We start from the raw sequence: 12035 nt of genomic DNA on the forward strand, positions 1-12035 counted from the left end.
CCACCCCCAACCCAAACATGTTTTAGTGACAGGATTTTAAACGATTGCTGTCGGCGAGAGAGCTGTCAACTCACTGCTGCGGGGTGGGATCGGGGAGGGGGGCTGGGAGGCGCCTCTCACAGAAACCCAGGCCTGGGACTTGGATGGGAGACCCAGGTTAATCCTGCCTCCATGCTGTTGCAGTCTGGACCAAGTGCCTCGATTTCTCTGAGCCTCAGTGAGGCCATTCGGAAGGGAAGAGTTTCCTAGGTCCCTGGGCCTGACCTTGGAGGACCAGGTTGCAGGGCCAGAGTGTGGGCTTGGGGAGGCAGCCGGGGTGATGTCCAGGCCATGGGTTTGCAGCCAAACCTGGTTTTGAGCCACGCTTTTGCTTCCCCTTGATTACTTTGTTGTACCAAGCTGGTCATGTCCTCCTTCTGAGCCTTGGGTTTCCCTTCTGAAAGTGGAACCTTGGAGGAGGCAATGGACAAGCCCAGAAGCCCCTGGGGCTGCGAGTCACCCGAGGCTGCAGGAGAAGGTGGGGTGTGGCCATCCCCAGGGGTTGCTGGTGCCCATGGGCAGAGAGAGGGGCTCCAGGTGCTCCTGGCTGCGGGAATGGGGAGGAGGCCGAGAAGGAGCAGCCAGACGATGGGGGAGGAGGAGAGCATCACGACTTCAGGTCTGCGGGCTTGGGGCCTCCTGGATGCACAGCCAGGCAGAGATAAACAATGATATCTCAGGAGTGGATGCGCAAACGTCTTCACCTACACACAGACACAAGTCTGAGACTCCCGACTCCATAGGCAGATCTAGACAGCCAGCTGCACACCAGACACTGATCACTTGCAGACACCCAGCTTCCTGCACAACCTACCCCGGCAAACTGGCCCATGGAGCCATCATCAACACGTGCTGACACACGCACACACACTGGTATTTCCCAAGGTACTCTAGGGAACCTCGAGACCTCAAGGAATATACTTTGAGAACCAAATTCCTTGAGTCTCTGCCATCTCCACACCCTAACCACCATCTCCCCTGGATCCCAGGGCCACCATCTCCCCTCAATCCAGCCCCGAGCCCTTGTGATTCTTCAGGATTTGGCCTCAGCTTCATTATTCCTGTCGTAGTCTCCCGAGTGATCTCACCCACCCTGTGCCTCAGTGACCAGCTATCTGGTTGCTGAACACCTGGATGCTCAGATCTGGCCCCTTTGAGGCTCAGCCCTGCCCCTGACATCTCATGGATACCCCAGACACCATCAGCTCCCCGTGCCCCAGATCAGAGTGCTTCAGGGACCCTCGTCCCAGCGATCCAGTAACCTCGATGTTGCCTTCGCTTCCCTCTCTCACAGAATCTCCAGGATCTGCTTCCTTCTTTCTCCTGTTACCCCCCTAGTCAGAGTCGTCATCATCTGTCGCCTAGGTGACTCATTGACTCCCATCTTTGTCCAGTCCACCTGACCTACTTGGATCCATTCTCCACTCAGCAGCAAGACCCTGGATGTTCTGGCTTTGCCTCTGGCCTCATTGCTTCTCCCCCAGCCCCAAACTTAGCTATTCTTGCAGTTTAGGAGAGTCACAAGATTCTGCCTGCACCTGAGGTGTTTGCATAAGCTTGAAGAACTTGCAGACACTCCTCCTCCTCCTCACCCAGTCCCCCTACACCAGCTAACTTCCCATCTCAGCTTAATATGCAGATTCTTCCAGGAAGCCTTCCATGATGCTCCATCGTTCCAGATGAGGTTGGGTACCCCTGTAACAAGGCTGAGCTCACATCACATTGTCTGCTTCCATGAGGCAGGGACCAATCCCAGTTCTCAGCCTAGTGGCTGGCACTTAAGGGGCCCCTGTAGTGGTTGGTTGAGTGTGTTGGGGAAAGGGATGATTGAAATGGGAGGGAGGCATTTGTTTCAAGGATGGTGATGGGTTGGGGTTGGGACAAGACAAGGATGTGGAAGTGACGATTATAGGATGGAACAAGGGAATGTGTTGGGCAAGACCAGGGACCCCAGGCTCTCCCTTCCTGACCTGCTGATCCTGGCGCCCACTGAGAAATCTGCTGGTGTCTCAGGCAGGACTGGCCCGGGCCCCGCACAGCCCCTCCCTCCAAGGAGAGGCACCACAGGCGTGTACAGGTTGGTTTATTTACAAATATACTGATGTCTCATCTTTTTCTGTTGTTTCCATTTTCTGCGTTCGTGGAAAGAGGCAGAAGGTGAGAGTGGAGGGCAGGGTGGGGGTGGTGATGTGGTAAACGCTAATAAATAATTTAACAATGACAAGTTATTAAATAAAATGTGTCTGGGGATGGCGGGTGGACAGTGAGAGTCTGTACAAGGAGAACAGGAATGGCCGGCGGCCCGGGCCCCACACCTGGCTGGGCTGGGCTCTCGTGGGACCCTGGTGGGGTGGCCACGGCAGAGAGGCCCACTGGCAATGGCGCCATCCAAGGGCCAAAGGTTCGAGGGTCCCTTCTGCTTCCCCAGCCCCCAGGCGGCGTGTCTGTGAATGTGGGTCTATGAGCCTTCGTGCGTGTCTGGCTGTGTGTGTGTGTGTGTGTCTGTGTGCACGTCTGTGAGTGTGGCCCTCACCCTTCCCTGCAAGGCAGAGTGAGCCCCAGAGCTGCAGGTACTCCCAGACGGGAAGTGAGAGTCTCACCCCAGGTGGTGCCCAGAGCTCAGGCTGGGGCCAGGCAGAGGTCAGCCAATTCTCCTTCCCCCAAGCCTCACTGCTAGGGCCTGCTCATCTGGACATGGTGGACCCCCCACCATGTCCTTCCTCTCCTCCAGGAAGCCTCCCGAGATGCCCACTGGCACTGGCCCCTTCTCTAAAGGCTCTACTGGGCCCATGGTCTGATCCTTAGAACCAGTGTCCCTCAGTGTGGCCTCCCTGGAGGACTCCACGGCGGTAACACACTCCCTGTGTTACCAGGGACAGATCCCTTCCTCCCTCTGAGCCTCAGCTTCCCCAAAGGGAAGCAGAACTCTGCTTTCCTCTGACACTCTTCCCCTCACCCCTCACTTTCTTCCTCTTCCTCCAGAGAACAGTCTGTCACGTCCCCCTTCCCCTGGCTTCCCACCCAGGCACCACGTGATGGTGGTCCCACATCACAGCAGGCGTGGGGGTGGTCCTGGCCACTCACCCCACCCCCCCTACCCCAGGTCAAGGATGTGCTTTCCTACATGAAGTGGACAGAACCCAGTCATCTCAACCCCAACCCCAGCAAGCCTGACTGGTCCTGTGTGCTTCTGCTGGGTAGCCTTCTCTGAGCCTCAGGTTCCTCATCTGAGAAATGGGTCCCCAACAATGTCTGGAAAGGCTTGGGACAGAATGTGTATGTCTCTCCTCCCAGGAGAGAGGTCCTCAAAAGGGGCCCTACATCTTGCTCATCTGTGTCCCGACACCCAGCCCAGGGTCGGGCAGAGCAGTCATCAGAGCCTGGGGGAAGCTGTAGTAGCGTGAAGGAGTTAACCTACACTGGCTGATGGGGTGTCTCTGGCACAGGGAGCTGAGGACCCTCTGGCCTGGACAACCTGCAGGTCATCAGGATGTGTGTTCTGTACCAGCTCCTGGCAGGGGGCAGTGTCACGGCAGAGGCAGAGTCCAGGTTGGACTTGGGGTTTATGCGACCCAGGGGGGGCAAGGCTACTGAGAGGAGTCATGTCCCGCAACCTGGAGGCCGTTCACCAGGCACAGAGGACAAGGAGCTGGCGTGGCGCCCCTGCTCTCCGCTCTGGCTCTATTCCTGACTGGCTGAGAGGCCTGTCCCTCCCCTCTCCTGGCCCAGTTTTCCAGCTGCGGAATAACGGGCAAACTAGTTGATCCCTTCCTGAGGTTTCCTTCAGCATAGAGTCTGGGAGAGACGGGCCAGGTCTACTGGGCAGGGAGCATCTACCCCAGACCTGCTCCAAATGCCCCAGCATGATTTGACTATGTGGGCCCAAGAGGAGAAATGGGACCAACCTTCAAAAGGACAGAGTGGCTGCTTTAAGGGACCAGCGGAGACCCAGGACCCAGAGATGGCACAGAACCTGGGCTGGCTGAGGCTGCAGAAGGACGCGGGGCATCGATTGAGACCCTGTGGAAGTTTGTGGAAGAAGAGGAGCCCGGAAGGACCAGCCTGGCTGATGACAGTGGGGAGACTGGGTTATATCTGTTCTACACGTTTAGAGGGAAAGCTGGAGCCAGGCTGGGGGAGTGGGGATGGGGGTGGGGGAAGTACAATTTTAAAAGGAAGAGCTGGAAAAGGAAAGGCTTTTAAAAGGAAGCTGGAAAAGCCTGGATTTGAAAAGCGAGGACAAAGGCTGAAAGGGACAGAGGTGAGATCAGCAGAAAAGGCAGCTGAACTTGGGGCCCGATGAAGTAGTGAGCTCCTCGTCACTGGAGGTGTGCAAGAAGAGGCAGCAGCAGTTTGGGTGAGAGCCCAGCATCAGATGGAGCGCCAAGGGGGTGCTTCTGAGACACCTTCCCACCTGGAGGCTCTGCCATGTGGCCTGATTCTGCCTGGTTCTGGGGCCTCTGACTGCCCAGGCAGCCCCCATAAGGGCTAAAGCTATATCTGCATCCATGTCCTCTGTGCTCTGAACTCGCCTCCTCTGCCCTTCCTCCCGCCCCTCCTATTGCTGTCCGAGGGGCTCCCTGCCCCCGTCTGGCTTCCTTCCCCTTCCTGGCATGGCAGGGCTGACCCGCAGGGGCCTCTCTGTCTCTCAGCGTGTCTGGGGACCTGTGTGCACATCCGTATGGGTGTGCCTTGAAGTGGGTGCGTGTGCCTGTATGTCTCCATCCCTTTGAGTCGGCCTGGGCTCAACCTCCCCGCCCCTGGTGCCCCCGTGACGCCCCCTTCCCCAGGTGAGAGCTGTGGTGGGCTTGGCCCACCTGCCAGGCTCACCCCCCTCCCGCCCCAGGTAGAAGGGGTGATCCTAGGCTGGTGGGCCTGCCCCCAGAGGTGGGGGGAGGTGGGCACAGGGTACACAGGCTTCACACGCCATCGTCTGGGGCATGCATGGGGGGGCCCTGCCTCGACCTAGGCCTGCACCATGGAGGTGGCCTGGACACAGAGGGGAGGTTTAAAAAAATAGAGAGAATTTAAGCTTCCCATAAAAGAGAGGGGGAGGGGAGGGAGGCGATGGAGGCCCAGGTGGGGCTGGGAGGCGAGTGGCTGTCCGAGAGTTCTGGGTCCCTGGGGGTGACACGGTCTCTGGGGGCAGGACACAGTCCCTGCCCAGGCTGCGCCCATCTGCCTGTCTGGCTGTGCCTGGTGGGCATGTTAGCCAGGCCCGGTTGGCCGAGGGGAGGGCACCGTATGGCTGTCTGCAGAGTCTGTGCGGGCGGTGGGGCTGGGGGTGGTGAGGCAGCGTCTGCGGCCAGCGGTCCCCCCTCCAGGACCCTTGCCCAAGCGTCCGTGCCGCCAGGCTGGCTCTCAGGAGGCGAAGTAGGAACTCTGCATGGAGTAGAGCCTGTCGATGGGGTTCCCCACGCGGGCCTGCAGGGAGCCCACGTCCGAGGAGCCGAGGAAGCAGTCGCTGAGGCTGGTTAAGGAGGTATCGCTGTCGATGTCGTGGAAGATGGAGTCGTTGCCTGGAGATGGGGGGGCGGCAGGCAGAGGGAGTGGGCGTCAGCACCGGGGGTCCAGGTGGGGGGCTTCTGGGGGCCGCTGGCCCTACAGGCCGTGTGGCTGGAGGGGAGGGAGGGACAGGATGACTGCCGGCTGGCGGGGGTTTGGGGGGCTGCAGGTGGGGGTCTCCAGGGTGCCCCCTTCCTGACAGGAGGAGGCAGGTGGGCTGTGTTGGGCCTGCCAGGACAGGCTGGGGGGGCAGGGGCGGTGCTGGGTCATGAGGGGTGGGGCAGCTTACCATAGGGGTTCATGTGGTCACCTGGCATTTGGGGCGGCGTGAGGCCCTGCTGGAAGGGGTCGCTGCTGCCGTAGGGGCTCTGCTCCATGGCCACGATCTGCTGCTGCGGCGGGGCCAGCGGCGTGTAGGAGGCCATCATGCCCTCCATGCGGCTGGACAGGACCTCTGGGGAGAGACCACGCCCTCACTAACCGCCCGGGGCTGTCCTGGCCTAGGGGCACCTCACAGATGTACCCCAGGAGTCCCCCATGGCTTCCCATCCCACACGACCCCCACCCCGCTACCCGGTCCAGGCTGCCCGCTGCCATCCCTTTGACCTCCTCCTTCCCAGGCCCTCCCCGTGCTGAGGTTGCCCGTGACCTTCCAGGGTAACTGAGCCTCCATATTTGACCCGCCCCCACCAACCTGCCCGAGACACACACACACTTCAGCGCCTCTAGAGGAACTAGTTTATCCAAAGTCAGAGGCTTCCGGTAACAGCCAGTAATGACTCATGACGCGTGGGTGCACTGAGTGCCCTGCACCTGCAGCAGCAAGGGGGAGCCTGCGCTTGGGCCAACAAGGCTCAGGGAAGGAGGGCTTCCTGGAGGAAGGGGCCTTCCACCTCCATGTAACTTCAAGAAACAGCAGAGGGTTCGACCAGCCTAGCCAGGGGCAGAATGCCAGGCTGAAGGGCAGCAAAGGCAGAGAAGGGAGAAACTGCCTGGTGGGAGCAGGGAGCCCAGTCCACAGGGCTGGGCATGAGGGCAGGAGAAGGTCATGCCTGGGGAGAGAGACGGTTCCCTGGGGACCCGAGCTGAGTGGGGGTCGGAGTGTCCCCCGAGGCCGTAGGAAGCCAGTGGAGGGTCTTGGCTGTGGAGGGAGCGTGGAGAAAAGCTGGGAGGGTGGAGGACAGAGGCAGGGCCCATCAAGAGGAGACAGGTGGGGCGAGGGGCTTGGGTCCCTATTAAGGTAGATGCAGGAAAGTCCGAGAGGGGCACGAGGGACCTGGGAGGAGAAATCACCGCCTGATGGGTGACTGAGCAGATGCCATTCTCGTGGGACAGGACAGGTCAGAGGTGATGCCCGGGTTTCTGGTGTGGGTACCGGGTGGGCGGGGGGCGGGGGTGGGGAGCAGCAGTGGGTGTTGTGTGCGCATGGCCCGGGAACGATGGCATGAAGTGCAGTGTGGGCTGTGATGAGCTCGAGGGGACCTGGAATGTTCTTGGGGAGACTGCGTCCAGGGGGCAGCTGGGAACACCGGAGAGCGAGACAGAGCGTAGGGGCAGGCTGAGATGCCCGTGGCCATGGCGGCAGCCCCCGAAGGCTGGGCTGTCTCAGGAGAGGGGGCAGGGACAGGGCAGGGAGAGCTGGGCTCTGAGGCCACGCACGGCCCTGAAGCCCCGGGTCCAGCCTGGGACACTGGCCTCAGAGTCCTGAACTGCCCATCAGCGCCTTGGCATCTGCCTCAGGGGACTCATCTCTAGTGGGAGCGGACAGCGGTGGCCCCCACCCCAGTCCAGCAGTCTTGGGGAACACCTGGGACCCCCTCCAAGGCCTAGAAGGCTCCAATGGGGTCCCACTGGGGTCCCGGAGGCCAGCTCCAGTCCAAGATGTGGAAACAGCATTTGGGCCAAGCTCAGTCCACCCTGGACTCCTCAACACCCTGCAGACTTTCTCTGGAGATTTCTCTGGAGACTTCTGCTGAATTCTACGTGGGCAGGAGGGTATGTGGTTGTGTTAAAAGCACAGGTTTAGGAGCCCGACAGGAACTTCCCTGGGGTCCAGTGGTAAAGAACCTGCCTGCCAATGCAGGAGACAATAAGAGACTCAGGTTCGATCCCTGGGTTGGGAAGATCCCCTGGAGGAGGGCATGGCAACCCACTCAAGTAGTCTTGCCTGGAGAATCCCATGGACAGAGGAGCCTGGAGGGCTACAGTCCACGCACTTGCCAAGTCAGGCACGACTGAGCAACTGAGCACGTACTCAGGAGCCCTACGCTCAGGGCCAAAGCCTAGCTTTGCCCCTTACTAGCTGAGTGATCCCCGCGAGTCCCTGTCTCCTGAGCCTCAGTCTCCTCATCTGTGAGATGGGCGATAACAATGCCCCTCCTCTCAGGGATCTGTGAGTTAAGTGAGACGGAAGCTGCTGAATGGTGAGGACCAAGCCTGGCACACAGAGAGGGTGAGCGTGGAAATTCTGTCCTCGCCCCGGGCCGCCTCCCCCGCCATTTCTCCTCCTCCCGTGTCCCGTGGTCCCCACTGCCTGTCTGCTGATCTCAGCAGCTTCCCAGGCACCGGCTCCCTGAGATCTGACCCCTGGGGCGGGAGAAATTTCCTGGGAGTCTTGCGACAGCCTGAGCCCACTGGGCCCTTGGCTCACCTTGGCCCAGCCGCTGGGAGTTCTGCTGCTCCTGCTGCTGCTGATGCCGCCGTGCCAACTTCTTCATCTGCAGGAGACACGGTGCATGCCAGCCTCGCCTCGGCCCCCCGCACACTCCCGCCCCACCCTCATCAGGCCCCGGCCCCCTGCCGGCCCGCCCTCCCCCTCGCCCAGCAGGGTGGCCGGTGGCCGGTCCTCACCTTTGCTCTTTGGTTCTGGAACCAGACCTGGACCACGCGCACGCTGAGGCCCGTCTCCGCCGCCAGCGTCTCCCGGACCTGCCCAGAGAAGGGGGGACGGGTCAGGCCTGGGGGTGGGCAGGCACCGGGAGGTGGCAGGTCCGGGGGGTTGGGCGGGGAGGTGCAGGGACGCCCAGGTCCCTGCAGGAGTCTGGAAAGGCAGCGGGTGTGGGGGTGTCAGCCCCCGCCCCACCCCGGCCGCCCCTCACCTTCCGGCAGGGCTTGGAGGAGACCTCGAAGGAGGCCTTGAAAGCTCTTCGCTGCTGCGTTGTGAGGATGGTCCGGGGCCGCTTGGGCCTCCGCGGGTCCTTCCCGTCGTCCCCACTGCCCTTGCTCTGGCTGCCCTGTCCCTTGGCCGGCTTCATGTCCCCATCCTCATCCTCGCTCTTCACTGTAGGGGACACGATGCAGCGGGTCAGCCGTATCCTCAGGAACCCGCTGCGTGCTGGGGTCCTGTCACCTCCTGCCAACACCTGGCACGACTCCCCCGGGGCCTTCAGGGTAAAGACCGCCCCCTTCCCTCGGCCCACAGGCCCCGCTTCATCTCATCTCTCATCTCCTGTCCACCCACTGCCCCACCCAGCCCAGTGTGTTCCCTTCCTCAGCAAACGGTCCTTGCGTCCTTATCTCAGCCCTCTGGGGAGACCTGAACCAAAGCCACCAGACCTGCCCTGCTGACCAGAAAGGCAAAGGAGGGCACCCTGGTGAGCAGGTACAGACACACGCTGCACACTCAGATGTACACGCGTTCAGAAGGGCAGAGAGACAGGCCCACACGGGAACAGGTTCGGGCACTGCAGAAATACGCTGGTGCACACGTATGGCGTGCACACGTGTGGCTGACACACAGAAGGGAGCACAGCTACGCTGATGCTCACAGGCGGCCGATCTGCCATCAGGCCGTGGCCCTCCTGACGAGAGGAGCTGGCAGCTGGGCTCAGTCTGGCCCTGGGCTTCCCCTGACCCAACCTGCCTGGGCCCCGTCTCGGCCTGTGGCCTCTGGGCCCTGGGGGACCCCAGCCCAGCATGCTGGCCTTCAGGAAAACCAGTTCCCATGGCACTAACCCAGCACCGGCCAGGCCTCGGGGCCCAGAGAGGAGGCTCTAAGGAGCTTACAGGGACTAAGGACTGACAAGCAAAGACACACACTCTGGACGTTCTCACTCGGGTATGTTCGTGACTGTGACGTGCGCATGCACTCCCATATACACACAGGTGCATGCTCTGAAGCAGGGACGTACAGGCATGCACACGTCTGGACACACACACACCTGCATGCAGAAGCATGCATCTTCACCCAGCGACCCCACACCCACTTGCATGCCCAAGTTATGGGTCTCAGAGATGCCGGCCCCAGACAGACAGCAGAGCCTCCCCCACCCCCCATGCCTCCTGCTGCCCCCAGCCCATCTTCCTCCAAGCATGAGTCCCTGCGGAGGGGGGCCTCCCTCCAAGAACCTCTTCGTAGGCCTGGCAGGAATGTGCCAATGGCACCTGGCTGGCCCCCGCTCTCCCTCAGGAGCCCACGCAGCCTGGCCACCACGGTGCCCTGCCCAGGGGTGGGCAGCAGGACAGAGGCACGGGCAGCTCGTGCCCCCCTCCAAGGGCTCTGGCAGGGACACGGCTCCTTTGAGCGGGCAGGTCCTCTGACCATGGGCTCCAGGTTCCCCACAAGGGCGTGGCAGACCAGGACACTTCCTCCTCACGGCCCCTGCTCCAGTCTGTCTTAGCCACCCCCAGGAATGACCAGGTGCCAGCCTGCTTCCTGACTTTTTCCTCCTTAATAACTTGTCCCTGGTTGGCCCTGCCCCTCCTGCCAGGAGAGCTCCAAACTGGCAGTCTTTGAGGGGCTGGAGCAGGGTGGAGAGGAGCCTTCACCCCAGGAAATGGAGGCTTTCCCTCCACTACTGAGGACCCCAGTCCCCTCACTGCTGAAGACCCGGGGGGCATGATGGAGACAGGATGCATCGGATCAGATGCCTGCAGACTCGGTGCTGGGAGAGACCCCTGTGAGGTGGGGCTGTGGTGGGTCACAGCAAGGGAAAGGGGGCGCTGCTGGGCCAGAGAGCAGGGGGCATGCGTTTGTGTGTGCGCAAACTACAGTACATATGAGCACACGGATAAATGTGTAGCCAGATGCTTACTGCACGAATGTGCTAGGGCATGTGCACACGTGTGTGTTTACATGGGTGTGGGCTTTGGCATGCTTGGGCATGTAAGTACATGTCTACACGCGGACATGTGTCCGTGTTTTTACATTCCTGGGCAGAGGTATCCACACACACATCTTATATGCTTGTGTGTGTGCATGTATGATCACATGCACCTATACCTGTGTGTAATCGTGTCCAGGTGCGTCTGCAGGCCTGTGGGGCCGTGCACACGTGTCTGTGTGCACCCCACATGTGAACACCTCCGTGCATGTGTGCACTGGCTGTGGGCGTGGGTGCAGTGTCTGTGTGGGGTACGGGTCCCAGGGTCAGGAGCGGGTTTCTCCTGCAGGGTGACCCTCCGCGGCGTGTGTGCCAAGCCCCCCATCCGCCCTCCACCCCGGCTCCAGCCCCAGCTCACCAGAGTCAGACTCATCGGGGCTCACGGAGCTGAGCAGATCCTTCTCCTTCTCATAGTCACCCTTGCACAGCAGCTGGCCCTCCTTGAGCACAAACTCGTCACCTTTGCGTAGCTGCCGCTCACACACGCAGCAGCAGAAGCAGCCCAGGTGGTACACGCACTCCAGCGCCCGCATCACGAACTCGGTGGGGGCGATCTTCTCCATGCAGCCACTGCACTTGGCTGCGAAGAGCCTGGGGGGGAAAGAAGGGGGCATATTGGCTGGGCTCGGGGGTCCCTCCCAGAGGCACTGCCCACAGAGCACCTCTTTCTCCTGCCACCCGGAACCCCAACCCAAATGGGAGAGGCCTTCCCTGGGCACAGAGCCAGACAGTGGGAGCCCTACCCCTTGGCTGGCAGGGCCCCTGATGACCCTAAGATGGGCACTGGGCATCCTGCCCAGAGATGTCAGCTCAAGAGTCTGCCTGCTGGGAGGCACAGAGGCCACTAGAGGGCAGAGTGCAGGGCCAGCCTCCACCTTCCCTGAGAGCCCAGTGGGCCCTACCCTGAGCAAAAGGACTGGCAGCCTACAGGTCCTGCCTGCCCTCCAGCATCCTGCTCGTCCTCCCTGGCCCTGCCTCTCCCCCACATCCAAGTGATCCCCAGCCTTGCCCAACCCATTACTCAGCCTGGCTCCCTCCCCTCCTGCCTGAGGGGCTTGCCCCAGTGTCCTCGCTGGTTCACCACCTCTCCAACCCTTTGACTCACCCTCCAGGATGAGAAACAGAGGGGTCTGTCCAAAGCACACATGTGATCACGCTGTCTCCCTGCCCCAGACTCATCCACGGCTCCCTCGTGCCCTCAGGAGTACCTCCAAGTTTCTGAGTTTGGCCTTCAGGCCTTTCACAGTCCCGCCTCCCCTCTTACCCCTCTACTTCCAGAGGCTGCTGCCCCACAGAACAGCCTGAAGACCTCCAGGGCATCATCACCATGGCCCTCTGGCATGCTCTTCCTCTGGCCCTTGCCTCAGCCACACCTGTTTATTTCTCATT

At 61.1% G+C, this 12035-nt stretch overlaps 1 protein-coding gene across 2 annotated transcripts in view; it reads right to left on the reverse strand.

Annotated features, from left to right (window-relative positions):
* Positions 1 to 2105: 2105 nt before the first annotated feature.
* LMX1B (LIM homeobox transcription factor 1 beta) overlaps positions 2106 to 12035 on the reverse strand; it is an 86001-nt gene continuing 76071 nt past the window's right edge. The window contains exons 3-8 of one of the 2 annotated variants that reach the window (XM_069580128.1): positions 11005 to 11237; positions 8643 to 8824; positions 8395 to 8472; positions 8195 to 8261; positions 5855 to 5998; positions 2106 to 5558 (exon numbers count right to left, since the gene is read on the reverse strand). In XM_069580128.1, coding sequence (XP_069436229.1) covers positions 5401 to 5558; positions 5855 to 5998; positions 8195 to 8261; positions 8395 to 8472; positions 8643 to 8824; positions 11005 to 11237 — 862 coding nt within the window. In that variant the 3' untranslated portion in view covers positions 2106 to 5400. Of the gene's footprint in view, positions 5559 to 5833; positions 5999 to 8194; positions 8262 to 8394; positions 8473 to 8642; positions 8825 to 11004; positions 11238 to 12035 lie in introns of both variants that reach the window. The other variant, XM_069580127.1, reaches the window with a different exon arrangement.

This window comes from Ovis canadensis, chromosome 3 (genome assembly GCF_042477335.2).
Source record: "Ovis canadensis isolate MfBH-ARS-UI-01 breed Bighorn chromosome 3, ARS-UI_OviCan_v2, whole genome shotgun sequence".
In the NCBI taxonomy this organism is placed as follows: Eukaryota; Metazoa; Chordata; class Mammalia; order Artiodactyla; family Bovidae; genus Ovis; species Ovis canadensis.